A 17,675-nucleotide genomic window follows, 5' to 3' on the forward strand; every position below is an offset into this window, starting at 1 on the left:
AGTGTCAGTTGTTAGATTGGTCTCTCTTTTCTGAGACACTAATCTCTAAGCTAAAGGAGAGCGCGCCCAGTTTCCCTGGGTCCTCCTGTTGTTAGTCTGCCATATCTGCAGTGCTTCTGAACTCTTCCCTTCCCACAGAGTTGTGTGTTTTGTCAGGGAATGATCCCGCTTCTCGGTACTGCTGAGGGAACATGGGCTTGTTGGGATTTTTTTTGGCTGTTTCAGAAGTTACTTAATGCTTCCTTGCCTCATGGGCTGGCTCTCGGGGATTGCTTTTTGCATCAATATGTTAGTACCTGTGTTTTATTTTAAGTGCAGTTAATAGGTACGTGTCAGAACAATTGCAGTTGTGCCTGCCTCTTTCAATCTTCCGTCTCGTTTGAAACAGAGCGCTTTTAATGAATGAGTCCCCAGAGCTCCAGGTGAGTTAAGGAAGGGATGCTGCTGTTTTCCCAGGCAGGTAACTGAGTCCCAGGCAGCAGGAGGGCCATGTCCTCCAAGTGACCACTGTAAAGGGTTTGGGTCTGCAGGGCTCATGTTGTGATCTTTACATTCCTCAAACCACTCTTACGTTACCCCTTTGACAGAGGAAATGCCAGAAATCTCACTATAATCCTGGAGAACGTACCCTGAGGCAGCAGTTTCACCTGCCTGTTTTTTTTTTCTGTTGTCCAGAGCAGCTGTGAAGTGTGCAGGCTCAGAATATGGCAAGTGTTTTTAGGACCCTGAGCTCAGCGGTTCCTTGTGCCACAGCCACCCCACCTCACACAGTGCGAGGCTGCTTTCTTGTCTTTGCTATTTCCAAGCTAATTGAGTGCTCTTCCATCTTTTTCCCAGCTCCACATGGTCATGTTTTTATACTGTTGCTCTTTCTGCCTCAGTAGGTTCCTGCTATCCTGAACTGCAGCTCTTTGTGCTCCCGATTCACTCCAGTCCATTCATCTCTTTTTGGTGGCAAAGTGCTGTCGGCTGCTGGATATTGGGCTCTTTGTTTGCTCAGCCAGCACAATGCTGGTAACAAAGGGGCAGCCTGTGCCCCAAGGAGCTCACGTGCTAGGGGTAAGGCAGTGGAGAGCAATAGGGGTGACGGCAGGAGCAGAGGTGCGGGTGGTGGGAGAGTGCTGGCCATGCTGGCGGCGGCTGGGGGCGGGCAGGGACGTGCCAAAGACGCCGCTGCTGCCGAGCACAAACCCGCTTTGTTCCCAGGAGGTGAGCCGGCCTGGATAAACACAGCAGTCCTGTCAGCAGAAAGCATTTCCCTGGCCGGAGCCCCTGCTGGCGCTCTGGCTGGAAGTTTGCCGCACCTCGGTAGCAGGGCTGTTTCTCTCCTCTCCGTGTTAGCCTCCCCTGCTTCTGCCTCGCCGGGGCTCAGGTGGGACATGCACAGCTTTCTGTTTGTGACATGTGCTGTTGTGTGTTGTCGCCCTGCTTTTTCTGCTGCTAGCGAGGGACGTGGCTGCTCCATAGCCGTGCTGCGTGCACGGCCAGCTCTGCGTGGCGCTGGGAGGGTGACTGCTCACTGTGCACATCAACACGCTTTTGGAGGAAAGAGGGCTTGCTCCTCAGAGTGGCTGTGCCTGACAGGACAGAGCAGGAGCTGTCCTGCTCGGGCTCCCATGGTGTGGGAGGACAGCAGCGTGTCAGGGAGGGTGCTGGTGTCTTGGGGCCACAAAGGGCAGGGCTCTGAGAACACCTCCGGGAGGTGTCAGCAGTGCCGGGCTCTGCCCGTAATTGTGGTGAAACAGGAAAACAAAGGGAAGTGCTTACAGCCTGAGCTGCAGATGCTGAGGAATAATCTTAGGCCTCCTGATGATCTCGGACAGATGCACCTTTCAGTTCCCTTCCTGAGGGGTAAGGGAAAAGGGGACGGCCCAGTGAAGCTGCAGGGCTGCCGCTGCCTTGGTGCAGCATAGGGCCTTGCTGGGAAGGCTGCTTGGTGCAGAGCAAAGGCGATACAGAGAAGTGTCCTGGCTCGGCAGCTCCGTGCAGTGGTGGCTGCTGCCTGCCTGCTGAGGCCTCAGCGGGCTCTGGGCCTGCCCTGGTGTCAGGGAAGCGTGGAGCTTCCTCCCCTCCTCTCGCTTCCTTCCTGATGGGAATTTGCTTCTAGATTTTCTTGCTGCTTCTCCCCCTGGTACTGCACAAAAGTGTCCCGGCAGAGGTAGCCAGAGAGGCCGGATAAGGCAGGCAGGACCACGGGGGCTGCACTGCTGGAGACCCCCCCTCCTTTGGCTGCATGGGGAAGGGGTTCAGTGGGCTCAGGACAGGGCCCCCTCAGCGTCCCTGCCTCTTTCGCTCGGGAGAGGTTTTCCTCTCCGAAAATATTTGTGATAATTTCAAGTTTTTCTTGCCACTAACAGACTTCCTCTGTATTTCAGCTTTAGGTACCAATCTGGCTGCAGACCCCACGCAATGGAGGCTGGCTCTGTGGTACGAGCGGTCTTTGATTTCTGTCCCAGCGTCTCTGAGGAGTTGCCCCTCTTCGTGGGAGATGTCATCGAGGTGCTGGCTGTGGTGGATGAGTTCTGGCTCCTCGGCAAAAAGGAAGGTGTCACAGGTAAGAGCTGGAGGTGCCTGCCCCTGGGTTCATAAGCTGCCGCCTGCCATCTCAGCATCCACCATGAGCACCTTCCCTGGCCAGCGCTGTGCTACTGGGGCATGCAGGACCGGAACTGTTGTACCAGATCTTTCACTGGGCTTCACTTGGGACTGAGGGTACAGGTTCCCTTCCAGCTGCACGTCAGGTGTTCAGATAGCTCGCTTATTCTTTTGAGAGAGATCAGTGGTGTGTCACTTCTTGAGACGGGAGCTTCACAACGCTAGGTACTACACCCTCTGTGGTGGGACAGCCATTTCCTGTCTAGTTTATGCACTGACCTGCTGTGGCAGTGGAAGGGGAGAGAGGAAACAGATGCACTGAGGGTGGAAACGCCAAGTGACCTTGTCAGTTCAAGTCAGCGGGACACTCAGTGACAGAATCCATGTCCCTCCTGGAGGCCTGACTCAGCCCCGCTTCCTCCTTTTTGCTTTAAAACGCTTTCCCGCACAAGCTGGGACCAATACCTGGGTGCCTGAAGTAGTGTGCAAGTCTGCTAAACTTTTGGAGGAGCGTGAGAAACTTCTGAAGCACCAAAATGCTCTTAGTGAAACACTTAGTCTCGTCGTCCTGGTGTAAGCAGCTCTTTCTCATCTCTACCGACGTTGAGATGCGTGAGCTCTCAGAGAGATGAAAACCAGGCCACTTCAAAGCAGAAGCCTGACTCTTTGCTCAGCGTGAAGGTAGGGCTGCACTTCCACGCCTGGCCGTGGAGATGGGGCTGCTACTGCAGCTGCAGTCTGGGCTCTGCTACCAGCTGTGGGCTGTCAGGCGCCTGTCTCTGCTTAAAACAAAGATGGACAGGAGCAAAGGTGCAGAAGAGGGCTTTTCTCCTATGCTCCATGTAGCTGATAAATGGCACTGAATGAGTGCATGCCTGATCCCAAGCCACTGGGCACAAATTACTTCTGCAGAAATCAGCAGCAGCTACTTTACCACAGTTTTTTCTCTCAGTATAACTGAAGTGCTTGTTCTCAAGAACATAAAGCTGTGAAGAAACAATAAACAGATGCGTATCATAGCTCAAAGATAAAGAAACATGCCGAAGTCAAACAGAATGGGTTTTAATGACCTTTAACTCAAAACCAGCTTGCATTCCTGCTTTTCATTGGAACAGCTGTCGTAGTTTTCTGCCCAGTTTTCTAAGCTAAAGTTGCAGGGGATTGAAAAAGCACTTTTTAATAGAAGCTGTGTAGGTGCTGCAGCCTACCCATAATAATACTTAATACTCTGGGGAATAATTAATGTAGCTCCATGGCTTCCTTTCTAACAGTGTTAGGTTGTTTCCATGTACAGAGCAGGAAACTAAGACATGGAAAAAGAGGTGGAGTTGGTTAAAACTCTGAAGGAAGCCACTGCAACTAGAAGCCTGTGGGCTGTTGGTTCTACCTCAGGTTAATGACAGCAGATGCCAAACTGCCTAATCCTGGTGGAAAGTGCAGGGAGTCCGAGATAGGATGTCTCCAGGTTTTATTGGAGAACATGGAAACCGTATTGAGTGGTTATCATGAGTGAATGCTGGAAGTACTACTAGCCCATAGTCCATCATTTCTCCTTGCCATGAATTGTAAAAGACAGGAATTCATAGTGGGCTTTGCAGTCAGCTCTGCCATATCCAGTGCTCCCGAGGCTGAAATCAGGAGCAGGATGAAGTCCTGCGATGGCCAAGCATGCACAGCCCTGTCTGGCTGTGGCCTGCTCAGAGTAGCTGGGCATCCAGCAGTGAGTACCATGGTGAAAGAGCTGCACAAGGTGATAAAATGGGGAAGGTCACCAGAGCCTCAGCAGTGCTGAGGCAGAGGCAGAGCCTCTGGCTCGCAGACATGGCCTTCCTGAGTGCGGTGGCCTGACTTGTGTGCTCAGGCCATGATGGGGCCAGGCCTTGCAGTGTGAGGAGCACAAGGTGGATGTGCCCAGTCGGAAGTCTTGTGGTGCAGCACTAGTGGATCTCACAGTCCTCGTCATGGCCCTGAGTTGGGATTCAGGCAATGAAAGTGGAGAAAAGCTGGTATGTCTGTTCCCAGAAACTCTGCTGATGGTACTGGTTGCCTGGAGTGAACCGAGGGCACAACGATTTTTGTTCTCTGTTAGCTCCCAAGCATTTAAAACCTGAGGAATTCCCATCTCTCAAACCCATTCCTCTTCTACCACGCTGTTGAGGCACCCTGGGTAGCTGGGGGCACAGTATTTTCCTTTAGCAAGAGGAATAGATCCCAGAGTCTGGAAGAAGGGTGGAGGGAGTTGTGGTGGGCTACAGAAAAGACTCATTGCTGACAAATGCTTCTCATTTTAGGGCAGTTTCCTAGCAGCTTTGTGGAACCTGTGGATATTCCCCCTTTGAAGCAGGGAGAAAAACTGTTTGTTTGTACCAGTGACTTCACATCTCAAGAGCCAGGGAGCTTGTCATTGCAGAGAGGTAATCTCCGTTCCCTTCCTTTGCTTTGCATCTCGTAGTCCCCTGCTGTCCTATCAGAAGCATAGGGTGAGCCTTGTCACAGCATCCTGCCAACAGTGGCAGGGGAGAGAGGGGAGTTTTCTAATACCCCATGACATGGGTCACATCAAAACCTCTGTGGACCCTTGTGTCCCAGCCTCCCTCCAATACCAGTTTCTTATGATCTATTGTTACTCTTGAAACTCCAAATATTGGAGCTGTGTGATCACAGTAGGCTTACAGCTGCCTTTTAACTGCCCTCCAATCCCCAAATCCTAGATTTTGGGGGAGGAAATCAAAGCTTTGGTGCAACTTCATGGCATAGAACTGGAAAGTCATGGAGCTATAACCGCGTAACTTAGCTATGCTCATGCATGAGGCTGCTAGTGCTTTGTGCCTTACCTTCAGTCTCTGCAGTCTGTGTAGAGTGCCAGACCTTACCCACAGCCAAGAAGGACAGGAGGTGAGAAACAATCATACAGGCAATTTTGAACTGGTGTGTCTCATTCCCTGCAGGAGACCTGGTGATCCTGGGGGGTTCCCTGGCCTCCAGCTGGCTCCAGGGCCGAAGCAGCTGGGGTTCCAAGGGCTTTTTCCCCTCATCATGCGTGCGGGAGCTGTGCCTTTCTACTCGGAGCCGTCAGCTGTCCCAGAGCGCTCTCCTGGAGGTGCCTGCCTACTCATTGGGCCAAGCCCGGGCCCTGATGGACCTGTCTGCTCAGCTGGAAGAGGAACTGGACTTCAGGGAAGGGGATGTGATCAACATCGTTGGCATACCAGAGCCTGGCTGGTTCGAGGGGGAGCTCCGAGGCCACAGGGGTATTTTCCCAGAGGGTTTTGTGGAGCTGCTTACTCCTCTGAGAGCAGCAGGAACCTCAGAGGATCCAGAGCCCAGAGGGACTTGTGACACCAACGGGACAGTGGAGGTTCCCACCAAACAGGAGGAGGACAGCAGAGAGGATGGAGGGCAGGAGCCAGGGAGCACCTATGGTGTTGCCCTCTACCAGTTCCAAGCCCTGGAGTCCCAGGAACTGGATTTTGATGTGGGCGACAGGATTCGGATTGTGGGCATTCTGGAGGATGGCTGGCTAGAGGGGGAGCTGAGGGGGAAACGCGGCATCTTCCCACACAGATTTGTGAGACTGGAAGCTTCCGACCCTTGCAGGGAAAAGGTGGGTGCTGGAGATGCCCAGGTTGGAGTCAGCTGTGAAGCGACCATCCAGCAAGACCCAGAGAGCACCTGCTCCAAAGCTCTCCCTTTGCCAGGGAAAGATGGCAGGGACGTGGAGGATGGCTCTGTTGCACACCCTGTGTCTGACACCATTACATCTCACATGGCGGAGAGGTCGGAGGGTCCTCTGGGCACTGACTTGAGACAGTGTCAGGCCTTTCCTGACGCAGGACTCCAGGGGCCACATCCCAAAGCCACAGCAGACTCCCTCCCCTCTGACTGCACAAAGACAGTCAATGGCCTTCATCCCCCTGCTCAGCTGCCCCCACAGCAGAGCAACAAGCCTGGCCAAGCAGGTGTACTGGAGCCTCAGGCCCTGCCTGAGCATGATGGAGACAGTCCTGCCTTGCCCCAGCAGGCTCCCTGCTCCCCGCCAGACACTTGCAGAAGCCAGGTCATTTCTCCTCCTAACAGCTGGGCAGCACCAGAGCCCCAGGAGAACCAGAGCAGCGCCCAGGACTTGGATGGTTGGGTGGACAGTCAGCAGGAGAAGTCCAAATCTTGTTCCTCCAGCTTGGGAGGTGCCCACATGGGCTCGGACACCTGGTCTGGGACGTGGGGGGAATGTTCCCTTCTCACAGCGCAGGGGGATGGCTGCACAGACCTCGACTCCAAACTGACAGAGCAGCTGGCACAGTTTGAGAAGAGTCTGTCGAGTACCGGTGCTGAGCAGGACAAGGTCTCCCGGCACTTCTCCATCTTGGACTATAGCTCTGAGAAGGACATCGTTCGTGGGTCTCCTGAGCCTGCCTCCCACGCCAAGCAGCCAGAGAGGAGGAAAGCCCTGAGGCCGCCCCCTCCTCGGCCCAGCACCCTCGCGACAGCCCCTGTGCCCTCGCAGCCCGGCCGCCTTCCCAAAGGCAGGTCCCTGTCGTTCTCGGTCAAGCCCTCCCGGCCCGCACCTCGGCCTCCGTCCAGCAGTCAGCGGAGGAGCCTGGCCCCTCCGCAGCTGCAGCCCAGCGCCCAGGAGCAGCGTGCAGAGGAGGGCCGCTATGACTTGATGCAGACAGGAGCGGCTTCCCCCTGCTCCATCCTGCTGACGAGGATCGGAGAGGTGGAGCGAGACCTGGAGGCTTACGGGAAGACCCGCGCTGAGCTGAGCTTGATGCTGGAGGAGCAGCAGGATGAGCTGGTGAGAGCGGAGACCCTGGAAAACCTTGACTTCTGTGATTCCAACATCGAGAGCCTCAGCGTGGAGCTGCAGGAGCTGAGAGGTGAGTCTGCGGCAGCAGGGGGTAGGGGTGCTTTAGGAGGACAGCTGGCCCCTGCAGCATACAGGCACTGCTGGAGCCAGTCTTTTAATCTATTTTTTTTGATTCTTGATTTTGGCTGTTTTTGTAAACACTGTGGCACTACAAATTACGATGATTTTGCTTTGCACTTGGAGAAGAAGGCTGCCGGGTTTATGTGGCACATTTGGACTCTGAAAACCCAAAGCCACGATATATAACGATCAGTGCTGTTAACTCTGTTATACTTCATAATACAATAGATAAAGTGGAAACATACATCTCCCCCAGTCCCTTCCCCAGCTTCTCCCAGGAGCTCTTACAGTGCAGTTCTCTTACCAAAACTCATGATGCGCAGGAAATGTGGGCACTGCGTGCGGGAGGTGGAGTGAAATGTCAGCTCATGCCTTGGGATTACTCACTCTGATTTCAATGCCGCCAGCCTCCCACTACTTAATCAGTAGTGTGGGGCCCAGGCGCTTTGCTGCAGGATCGTGTGTGATGCAGAGCACACGGGAGCGAAGGATGATGTCAGTGCGCTAGGGAAACAGGGTAACACGCAGCCTCCACACCAGTGGGGTGTGAGAGGGATGCTTAGAAGATTCGAGGCTTGGAGATAGGAAGAGGCAAATCCGGGATGGATCTTTCTGGGACACGTCTCCTGCTGTCTCACTGCTTCCTGACAGAGGAAGGTCCTGCTGAACTTGTTGGTTACTGAAACTGAAAGTTTTAGGCAGGAACTAACGCACTGGCTTGAGACATCCTGCCCATCGAGTTATCCCCAGGGGATTTTTCAGCCCTTCAAGAAACCTGAGGAGTTAGAAGCAGCAGCTCCGGTCCTACGATCAGTGTGTCCTACCTGAGGGCACGAAGTAGGGCTGGCATAGTCCTGGGGGAACCCAGCCCATCCGTTTGTCCTCTGGGGAGCCAAATGAACAGCACAAAGTATGTGTCCTTCTAAAATACGTGTTTACAATGTGCAGGTTGCTTCTCGGCATGTCTTGTGTGTACACTGAAGTTATGCTAATGACCAGATTTGGGCAGGATTAGTGCTTGCCCTCCTGCAGCTGGAGTAGGAGGGTGTGTTGGTTTTAATTTTGCCATCTGCCAGCTGGAAGCATCAGTTGTGCATACAAATGCTACAAGAACCTGAAGCATGGATGACCTCCGTGGACTCTCCTGTCTGTTCAGGGCACATTGTGGTCATCTCTTGGTTTCTCATTGGAGCTTCTGCGTTTGGGGTATGGAAAACTGGGGATATGTTGAACCCTGTAGTGAGAGGAGTTACTGGAGCGCATGTTTCTTTAGCCTCCTGGAAGCTCACGTTGTGTGTTGGCACACGGCTGTGGGTGACTGGACTCCGTGACCCAGACAGTGCCTTCAGGCCCCTTCCTCGGCTCTGCCCCAGGGCTGCTCACCTCCTGCTGCTCCTCACCTGTGGGTGAGGTTTGGCAGAAGGTTGGGGCTCGGCACGAAGGTGTGGAGCACAGGCAGGAAGGTGTGGAGGACAGGGGTGCGTCGCTCGGGCTCCGTGCTAGCTGCTGGAGCTGGCAGGGCTGTGGAGGCAGGGGAAGGAGATCTGGTGCTCGATATCTGGGCTGTGGCTTCCCATGGTCTCGCACGCACCTCTTTCCCTTCCCCGGGGATGTTGGTCTTAGGGCACGGCCTGGTGGTGCCCCACTGCGCTCCGTTTCCCTGCCCCGGGGAGGCTGCTGGCTGTGGCAAAGCTGTGGAGCCGGTTCGTGCAGCGAGAGCCTCCCCGCGGCCTCCCTCCCTCTGGGCTGGTTACTGATTACCTTGGGCAGCAGGTGGAGGAGGCTGGGGCTCTGAGCCATTGGGCACGGCCCCGTCGTCCTCCTGCGGGCTGGTTTCAGGAAGTGCTGGTCGCCTTTCGCCTGGGAAGAAAGCGCCGGAGCAGAGGGGAGAAGCGGCGCCAGCCCCAGCCGGGGCTCAGGGAGCAGGCGGCACGGGGGTCGGCACCCGTGCCGCGCCCCAGGAGGACGATGTGCACTTATCCCAGGACGAAATACGGCGTGGAGGATCCGAGGCAGGATCCTCGGCTTCTCAGCTGGGAATACGAGGACTGTTGTGCTGCGAGGAGAGAGGGCGTCACCGGGGCGGACGCGCTGCTCAGGGAGGCTCGCTGGGATGAGAGACCCAGGGCGAAGAGGCAGCACTCGGACTGCGAGGGAGCAGACAGAGGCTGGGATGGTTATAGGAGAGAGGAGGGCATCTCCGTGGACGAACAGAGCATGAACGGAGACTGTGAAGGCTTCTGGAAGGAAGATTACAAGTACATGGACCGCAGGAGAACAGACAGGGCTTGGAAAGGCAAAAGCCAGGACACAGAGGACAGAAACTACAGGGTGAACGAGAGGGAGGGCGTTCAGTACAGAGACTGCAACTCTGAGATGGGAGAAGGGCGGCACAGAGAGGACAGAGTACCTGGGAGGTATAGGGAGGGGGGAAGGCGGTACAGAGAGGATAGAGGCCCTGCAGAGTCCAGGGAAGGGGGAAGGTGGTATAAGGAGGACAGAGATCCTAGGAACTACAGTGAGGGTGAAGGACATTATGGGGAAAGGGAAAGGCAGCGTGGGCGGGACAGGGGCTCTAGAGGGTACGGGGAGGAGGGAAGGCAGTACGCAGATGCCAGAGACCAGGCAGCCCAAGAAGACTTTGAGCAGCACAAGCAGCCTAAAGGCCGTGTCATGCACCGCAGCGATCCAGCTGGAGGCTGTGAAGCTCCTGCATTTGCAGCCTGGTCCTCAGGAGACAGCAGCACAAGCCTGGAGTCAGGCTCCTGCTACAGACAGTCAAGGACATGGGACACAGATTGCAATGGCTGTGGGGAGCCAGAAGGAGCAGCCCTGGATGCTAGAGCAGAGCGCTCGAGGGTACGCACGGGCCGGCCAGACTGGAGCCACATCTGGGAGGCGGAGGCCGAGGAAGGCAACAGGACGGGCTCCTTGCTGCAGCGAAACAGCTTCTACAGGAGGACGGCTCCCAGCACCTTGCGGCACTCGGAGTTTGTACAAACCAGGAAGGAGAAGCGAGGTAGGGAGGGAAGTGCTTGGGAGGTGCCGGTGCGGTGGCCCCGGGGCATTCCTTCGCCCTGCCCTAGCGCCCAGTCCCACTGCTGACAGCACGGCCGCAAGCAGCTTTGTGGGGTTTGCTCTCTTGTTGCAAGGACATGAGTAGGTGTTGGGGCAGGGACAGCAAGGCTGGGTGGAGGGAGTGAAGGAGCCCACCTTGGGCCTGACCTCCCCGTCAGGTAATGGTGTCTGAGGACCTGTTTGCTGCTGCGCCCTTTCTGCGTCCAGCTCAGGCACCTGTACGTGCACTCTCTTTGAGGGGGGTTTGAAGTGTGGAGCAACCAGCATGGCAGTGCAGCAGCCACCTAGGTGGCAGTGCTGGAGGCTGCGGCTGGCTATCAGCTTACAAAAAAAATCTGTTCTCTGGAGGTATTTGATTAAGCAGGTTCCGCGGGCTGCATTTCTGCGCTCTCGGCTGCCCTGGTAGGGTGGGACTTTGCTCGGTTGTGTCCCTGGGGCATGGGAAGGGAGCGGTTTTGCAGTGCCAGGAGGTTCAAAGGGCAGCTAGGAGGGGCCAGGAGCACAGTGAGGAGGGAAGCAGCCTGCAAAGCCCTGGGAGGCTCAAAATGGGGCAGGGGCTGGCCTGTGGGAGCTGCATCTGGGGAAATACTGCAGTCAGCTCCCAGCTGGGCCTGGGGAAACCACACACCGTGCTCCACCGCTGGTAACACAGCAGGACAGGGAGCAAGGAAGGCTCCAGGTGTCTTCTAACAGTGTCTGTCTGTCCTGCAGCCTGTTTCTGGCTGCAGGTCCCTGCTACGTTCCTCTTCAAGCCCCACTGGGGCCCTGGCCAGCATCAGCAGCACACCTCCTCAGCAGATGTGCTTAGCCCCTGTAGCTGCGCTGGCTCTGTGTAAGACCTCACCAGCACCCAGGAGCCTTCCCAAAAGTCATCCCACAGCGCTTGGCAGCAGACACCCTCCTGTCCTGCTGCTAGGAAAAAGTCTGCTCTGCTTTTCCCTCTCTGTGTACCTCTAGGTGCTTTTTACAACACTGTCTGCTTCTCTCCTAGCCTCCTCCTCCTCTCCGCAGAGTAGCAGAATTCAGGACTTGGAAGCCCTGTTAGGGATGATATGGGGACATCTTTTCCGCCAGCTGGGTTGTTACACTTCTCGCAGATTTCTCTGTGGTACAGCCCAGTGACAGCTACTTGGTTAGAGCATCTCTTCCAAGTGGAGGCTCGGATGTGTCTGCCTGATGCTGCAACAGAAGGAGACTCCTCCTGACATAGCGGTGCCGCTTACTCACCATCCCTCTTGAATGTTTTGCATGCTAATGTGTTGTATTTCAGCTCTCAACCTGCAACCTTTTTCTGCTAAATTACAGCTTTTTAGTTGATGGTATTTTTTTCTCAGGCAGGTACTGTAATTACCAGCCTTCGGTTCTACCAGTAATTTTTCAGTCTTCAGGTCTGTGTAATTAATGGTCTTAAAATACTCATGGCACAGACTCACAGAAAGACCTGTCAGTGTTTATTCTTCCTGATCTTCACTTATTTTTCAGTTCTTACTCTTAAAATAGTGGACTTCAAAGCAGCAGGGGACATCCTAGGTGAGTGTCTAGGTTGCTGCACTCCTATCCCTTGTCCCAGATCCCCACACACACTTCTGCTGCACTCTGGGAACTTTTGCTGAGTTTTGGCTGACCTGAGCAGAGGTCACTAGTCCCAGAACACAGCCCTGCGTGTGGCTGCATTTCTTATCCTCATTAATACATTAATGCATTTGTCTGTGTTAAACCTACTTGGTTTGAGTGTTTCCATCTTGTTCAAAATACCTTGGCTCAGTTAGCGACTAGTATGTGTAATCCTTATCTGCGATCCTACAAAATCAATGTTCAGAGATTTCCCATTTACTTTGAAAATATTATAAAGGATCAACTCTAAATACAGTTTGTGGAGAATGTGATTAGAAATGCCCTCTTTTCTAGATATTCTCCACTGGCAATGGGTTTTTGAGGTGCCAGTTAGCAAGGTCTTATCTCAGCTTTTTAGGTGGAAAGAAACAGAACATTTATTGTATAATTTTGCCTTTTCACCAAGAATTTTTATCAAGAATGTTACTCTCTCTGCTTATTACAGGATTAGATCATTATAAGTATTTCTTTTGTCCTGGGTGGAAATAAAATTGGATTATAAAGTAGCACTTTATTCCCTCATTTAAAAAACAAAACCTGAATTCTTAATTCTGCCATTCATGGATTTTTCTTGATATCTTTCTTCTAATTTTTCTGTACTTGAAAGTTCGCCCAATATCTATTGTCTATTGTATGTTTTTCTGTATTCATTCATGTGTTTGTATTTGCTGCCTCTATCAAAGCACAGGCCCAGGACAAATTTTCCATCACTATTGTTCTCTTTCTTGATTGCATAACAGTGTTTGTTTGGATTATCTGCTTAAGACATCCTTTTAAAGAACTTCCAGTTTTCATTCTATTTTCTCTTGCCGTTTTTGCTCGCAGTCGTTTTTTATTGATGTCCTGCCTCAGCGTTGGAGTCCACGGTAGCAGAGGGCAGCCAAGAGGCACGTAAGGGCAGGGAAGGCAGGGACAGCCGGGAGGGAGATGTCCTGGGAGGACCGTGAGAACCCCTGCCCGTCCCAGGGCTTCTCGCATGTCTTTGCCAGTGAGCATCTTGTTAGTCCCCATCCTCCAAGGTTTGAGAGTGCAGTTTGCTCCAGCAAGGAGCCCAGCAGGGCCCTACGGCTCACCTGTGCCACGGGACCTCAGAGGCCATGTTGGGGGAGCCACCAGGCTCTGCGTGGGACACCTTTGAGACGAGACCTTCTGGTGGCCTTGGAGAGGTGCCCCAGTCTGCTCCTGTTCAGCTCGTCCTTAGGGTTTGGATTTCTCTCATTGCTCCTAAGCAGTGAGCCGCTGAATATATTCAGTCTGTTTCTTTTGGAGCAGTAGATATATTGTGCTGAGGACTTACTACCTGTGTCCAGAGCGAGAGTTTTCACCCCAGGCAGATCCTGCTCCTGGCAGGGAGCTCAGCCTTTCTCTCTGATTAATTATTCCCCGCCCTAGTTTCATCCCCTCTCCTCTCTTGCTAGGCAGTAACCCCTCCCCTCCTGGCGTCCACATACCTCAAATATTTGCAGCTGGTTTGTTTTGTCCTGAGTCACTGCCTGCCTGTGCTGGGCCCTGAGCCTGGGGCTGGACTCTTGCAGGCGGGTGCAGCTCCGCTCGGAGGCTGGCGCCGAGCGAGCCTGCGCAGGGCTCGTCCTCGGTGCTGAGGCTCCTTGGGCTCGGCTTAGGAGGCACAGGCAGAGGCAGCAGGGTGCCCAGCCGCAGCCGTAGCTGCCGATGGACAGCACATTCCTCTCCAGACAGGGTTAGCAGCCTGCGCCCTCGAGGCTGCGCCGCAGGAGCACGGCGTGACGGCAGGTGAGCCCTGGAAAGGAGAAACGGGGAGGCGATGCGGCCCACTGGGAGAGCTGCTGGCCTCTGCGGGATGGATGCAAACCCTGCTGGGTCCGGTGCTCATGGATTAACTCTGCTCACAAAGTGGGGCAGGGAGCTAAGCTCTTAGCTGTGCCTGTGCTCACACCGGCAGCTCGGTTGTAAGAATTGGACATTTTCTTGCGGTGGAAGAACATCAATGAAAGTGGCATTTCTGAGACAAGCAGCCTGAGCCGTGTGATTGCAGTATTAAAATCATGATCTCCATGGGAAAGGCAGAGGTGGGAATGTGCTCCACCTCAACACCTCGCTGCCTGTTTGCCAGCAGATGGGTTACACGTGGCCCTTGGGCCTCCCGTGCATCAGCATGGGGACCAGAAAGGCTCAGAAGCAGGCACAACTGGGAGATTGCCGCAGGCTGCCAAAGCAACAAAGAGAGCTAGTTTGTCACAAATACCCCAAAAGGGATAGAGAAAAAAAATGTTGTTAGGGATTTTCCTTTGGAGATACATATCACAGAGCTTATGCGAGAGCTAGGAGAGAACAAAATTTGAGTCTCTAAACGTTGTGATTGAGAACACTGTTTTTGGAAGAGTATTTCTGAATGCCCTTTTGGCATCTGTATGATGGGTAAACATGAATTTGTCACCGGACTGGAATTTGGTGGCTTCATTAGAAATACCAGTAGCATTCCTGCAGAGTAACGGAGACCAATCCAGCTGTGGTGTGTGTCTTGGGGCCTCCAGAGTTGATGGCTTGGGTAGAGCGGTAACATTTGAATGGGGATTTGTTAAAAAAGTATTTATTAGATGACCAAAACCCACAGCTGTGAAAGAGGGTGAGTTTAGTTAAATGCTTAATAAGCCTCATTTAAGGAATACTGCAATTAGACATACACAAAAATGTAACAAGCAAAGAAAAAGAAAATGACAGCAATCAAAAGAGATTATATAAAATACAAAAAGGAGAGATTTTAAATACAAGTCCTACGAATTGTCCATACCAATAAGGTGGGATTGCCAAGTATTAAAAAAAATACATATCTGTATTTGTATTTTTTGAGCTCTGAGTGTTTGGAAAGAAGCAGGATGGCATTTTGAGTTCATGGCTGAAGGAGGATGCTGGGCTGGTGATAAATAGCAAGAGTCGTAAGAGCCATCCTCTGCAGCTGCCTTGTTTTTAAATAAATCTTGAAGTATTCAGAAAGGGCAAGAAGGCCAGAGGGGAATTAATTTGTTTGAGTATTCGGAAATCACAGGCACAATAATGGAAACATTGACACGGTTTAAGTGGGTGGAACTGGCAGACAGCATCGCGCCAGGTCAGGCAAGCTGCACTAATGACCATTATGGGCTTAAAACTTGTGCAGGAAAGGTTTTAATTTTCCTTCCCCGGACAGGCATTTGAGACTTGCAGAGGAAAGGTGTTGTGGAGCTGGAAACCTCAGGAGAGTCAGCCAAAGCCTTGCCTCAGGGTGCCTGATGGAGGTTTTTGTGATAGGGGTTTGCTCGCCGGAGTGTGGGGAGCCGCCCTGGTGCTGGGGATCCCCAGCTCCGCTCCGGTGATCTGGAGCCAGCCCCACGGCGTGGGTGCAGAGGGGACATTGCCCTGCTTGGGGCAGGGCTGTGCAAGGCAGGGCTGGCAGAAGAGGCGCCTGCTGCTCCTGGAAGCCTCCCATAGCTCTCTGGCACAGAACTGTTGGAAATGGCCAGGAGCAAGGATCTGAGGACCTGGTTTGCCCAAGCAAGAGCTTCCTTGCAGTCAGACTTATTCCTGCAGCCACCAGATAGCTACAGCTGAATGAGGGAGCACAGCAGGATTGTTAGGCAATGTGGTAAAGTCCGAGATTTCCTGTGCAAAGTTCAGGCAGGGTGGTTGTCACTTTGCATGTGGATAAATGCAAAATTCAAATCTTTGGCCATTGTAAATTTAATCTTTCCCTTTTGAATTTGAATCAATTTAATCTTTCCCAGGAGTTGGATTTGGTGATCCCTGTGGGTCCCTTCCGGCTCAGGATATTCATGGGTCATTTCTGGCTGTTGTTGAATACAGGCTCATTTTCAAGACTTCCTGGGGCCACCCCATGCTTTGTCAGCTCATTCAGTATCAGCTCACACACGCACCTTGCCTTGGTTTCACTCACCTGTTTACATTTCAGTTAACACCTTCGTGCTTCTTCCATGTTGCTCTGCCACTTGAGTTTGCTTTCCTGGAGAACAAATGACATTCCTTTAGAAAAAAAAAAAAAACTCTTTAAAATAACTCATTTATTGTTTCTGTTTCTCTACTGTTCGTGAGCTAGGAGCTGCAGAGAGCTGCTGGCCATATTTTCTGAGTGTTTCTGTGTCCTTTTTTTGTCTGGTGTTGGGTTCACACTTTGAGCACCGTGGCCCTGCAGGACACCTTTGTGGTGTGTTTGCAGAGGACCTTGCAGGGTAGGGCCTGGTCTGTAACTGAGGCTTTCCAGATGCTGTGGAAATGCAAACAGTGAGTAAATGTAAAACCCGGCGTCTGCTCCCCATCCCTCCTCACAGGCTCCTGCTGCGTTTGGTTTGATAAAGCTGGCTGGGGAAGCCAAGGCAGCCATCAGTTTAGGCGATTCGATTTCCCATCCCGCATTCATACCACTGCTGGATACGGTGGTTATCCTGTGGGGCCCGGCAGCCCCAGCACCTGGTGGTGGGGAGCACTGGGGTCTGCAGGGGCTGTGCGGTGGGTGCCAGGCCCCTGGATAACGCGGAGCCTCCCAGGGCTGGGGCTGGTGTCAGCGCTGTCTTCCCCCCACGCTCGGCCTGCTGTTGCCTGAGGCTTGCAACCGGAGAGGTCAGGGAGGTGGGGATCTGGACGTGCCTGTCCTGCAGAAGTACTTGTACAAATATCAGAGCTGGGGGCCTGTCCACAGCTCTGATAAAACCCCGATGAAATGCAGCAGCTGGCGATGCGTGGGAGACAGCTGGAGTTGAGGAGCATTTGTCAAATCGGCTAATTGCCGAAAACTACGGATCCGAGGCAGGCTGGGGTGTGCCGCAAGGGGCTGCGAGCCCCGTGGGTGCCAGTTCTGCAAAGCAGCAATGAAGTGCAGGAGAGCTGAGTTTCTGGGCCAGAGCCTGGCTTGGAGGTCTCTCTGGCTGAGTTTGGGGTGTGCTTTTGCTGTGTTTCTGGCTGGGGGGCACCCGGTGGAGCAGCAGGCAGGTGGGTACTGAGTTGCCGGGGCCCAGGAATCCGCTGGGATAAAATGTCTGAACCTGAATGAAAATGGGAGGGGGCCGGGCTGGCGGGGGCGCCGCAGGTGGGACCGAAAACCAGGAGGAAAACCAGCAGCCTGTGCCCGGGATAGGGAAGAGGAGGAGGGCGGCGAGCCCCCCGGACACGGGGCTCCCTGCGCTGCGCTCCCCTTGTCGCTCGCCAGCGGTTTGCCAGGTGTGGAGACTGTGAGGGGACAGTGGGCCTGGGCATGGGGCATGTCCCTGGGCTGTGCTGGGGGCACCGGGCCCTCCCTGGCCTGGCACCCACCCGTGTCATTGTGGGGTGCATGCGGCTGCCGCATGCCTGTGCCCCGTGCAGCCCACACTGTCCCCCCGCTGCCTGCAACTTCGCCAGGGCTCGGCCTCGGTGCCAGCCGTGGGTCCTGGCCACCTCGGTCCCACCCGAGCAGGGCTTTCCTGGCCTTGCACGAGTGCTTCTCCTCACGGTC

At 53.9% G+C, this 17,675-nt stretch overlaps 1 protein-coding gene across 9 annotated transcripts in view; it reads left to right on the forward strand.

Moving 5' to 3' along the window:
- LOC121073085 (dynamin binding protein) overlaps positions 1-17,675 on the forward strand; it is a 32,657-nt gene that overhangs the window by 6,491 nt on the left and 8,491 nt on the right. For 5 of the 9 annotated variants that reach the window (XM_040563685.1, XM_040563689.1, XM_040563686.1 and 2 more), the window contains exons 2-4: positions 2,376-2,554; positions 4,887-5,009; positions 5,544-7,472. In XM_040563685.1, the coding sequence (XP_040419619.1) occupies positions 2,410-2,554; positions 4,887-5,009; positions 5,544-7,472 (2,197 nt within the window). In that variant the 5' untranslated portion in view covers positions 2,376-2,409. Of the gene's footprint in view, positions 1-6; positions 1,373-2,375; positions 2,555-4,886; positions 5,010-5,543; positions 7,473-9,274; positions 10,542-13,686; positions 13,967-17,675 lie in introns of those variants that run through there. The other 4 variants (XM_040563684.1, XM_040563683.1, XM_040563691.1 and 1 more) reach the window with 4 other exon arrangements.

The sequence above is a fragment of the Cygnus olor genome, chromosome 7 (assembly GCF_009769625.2).
Source record: "Cygnus olor isolate bCygOlo1 chromosome 7, bCygOlo1.pri.v2, whole genome shotgun sequence".
NCBI lineage: Eukaryota > Metazoa > Chordata > Aves > Anseriformes > Anatidae > Cygnus > Cygnus olor.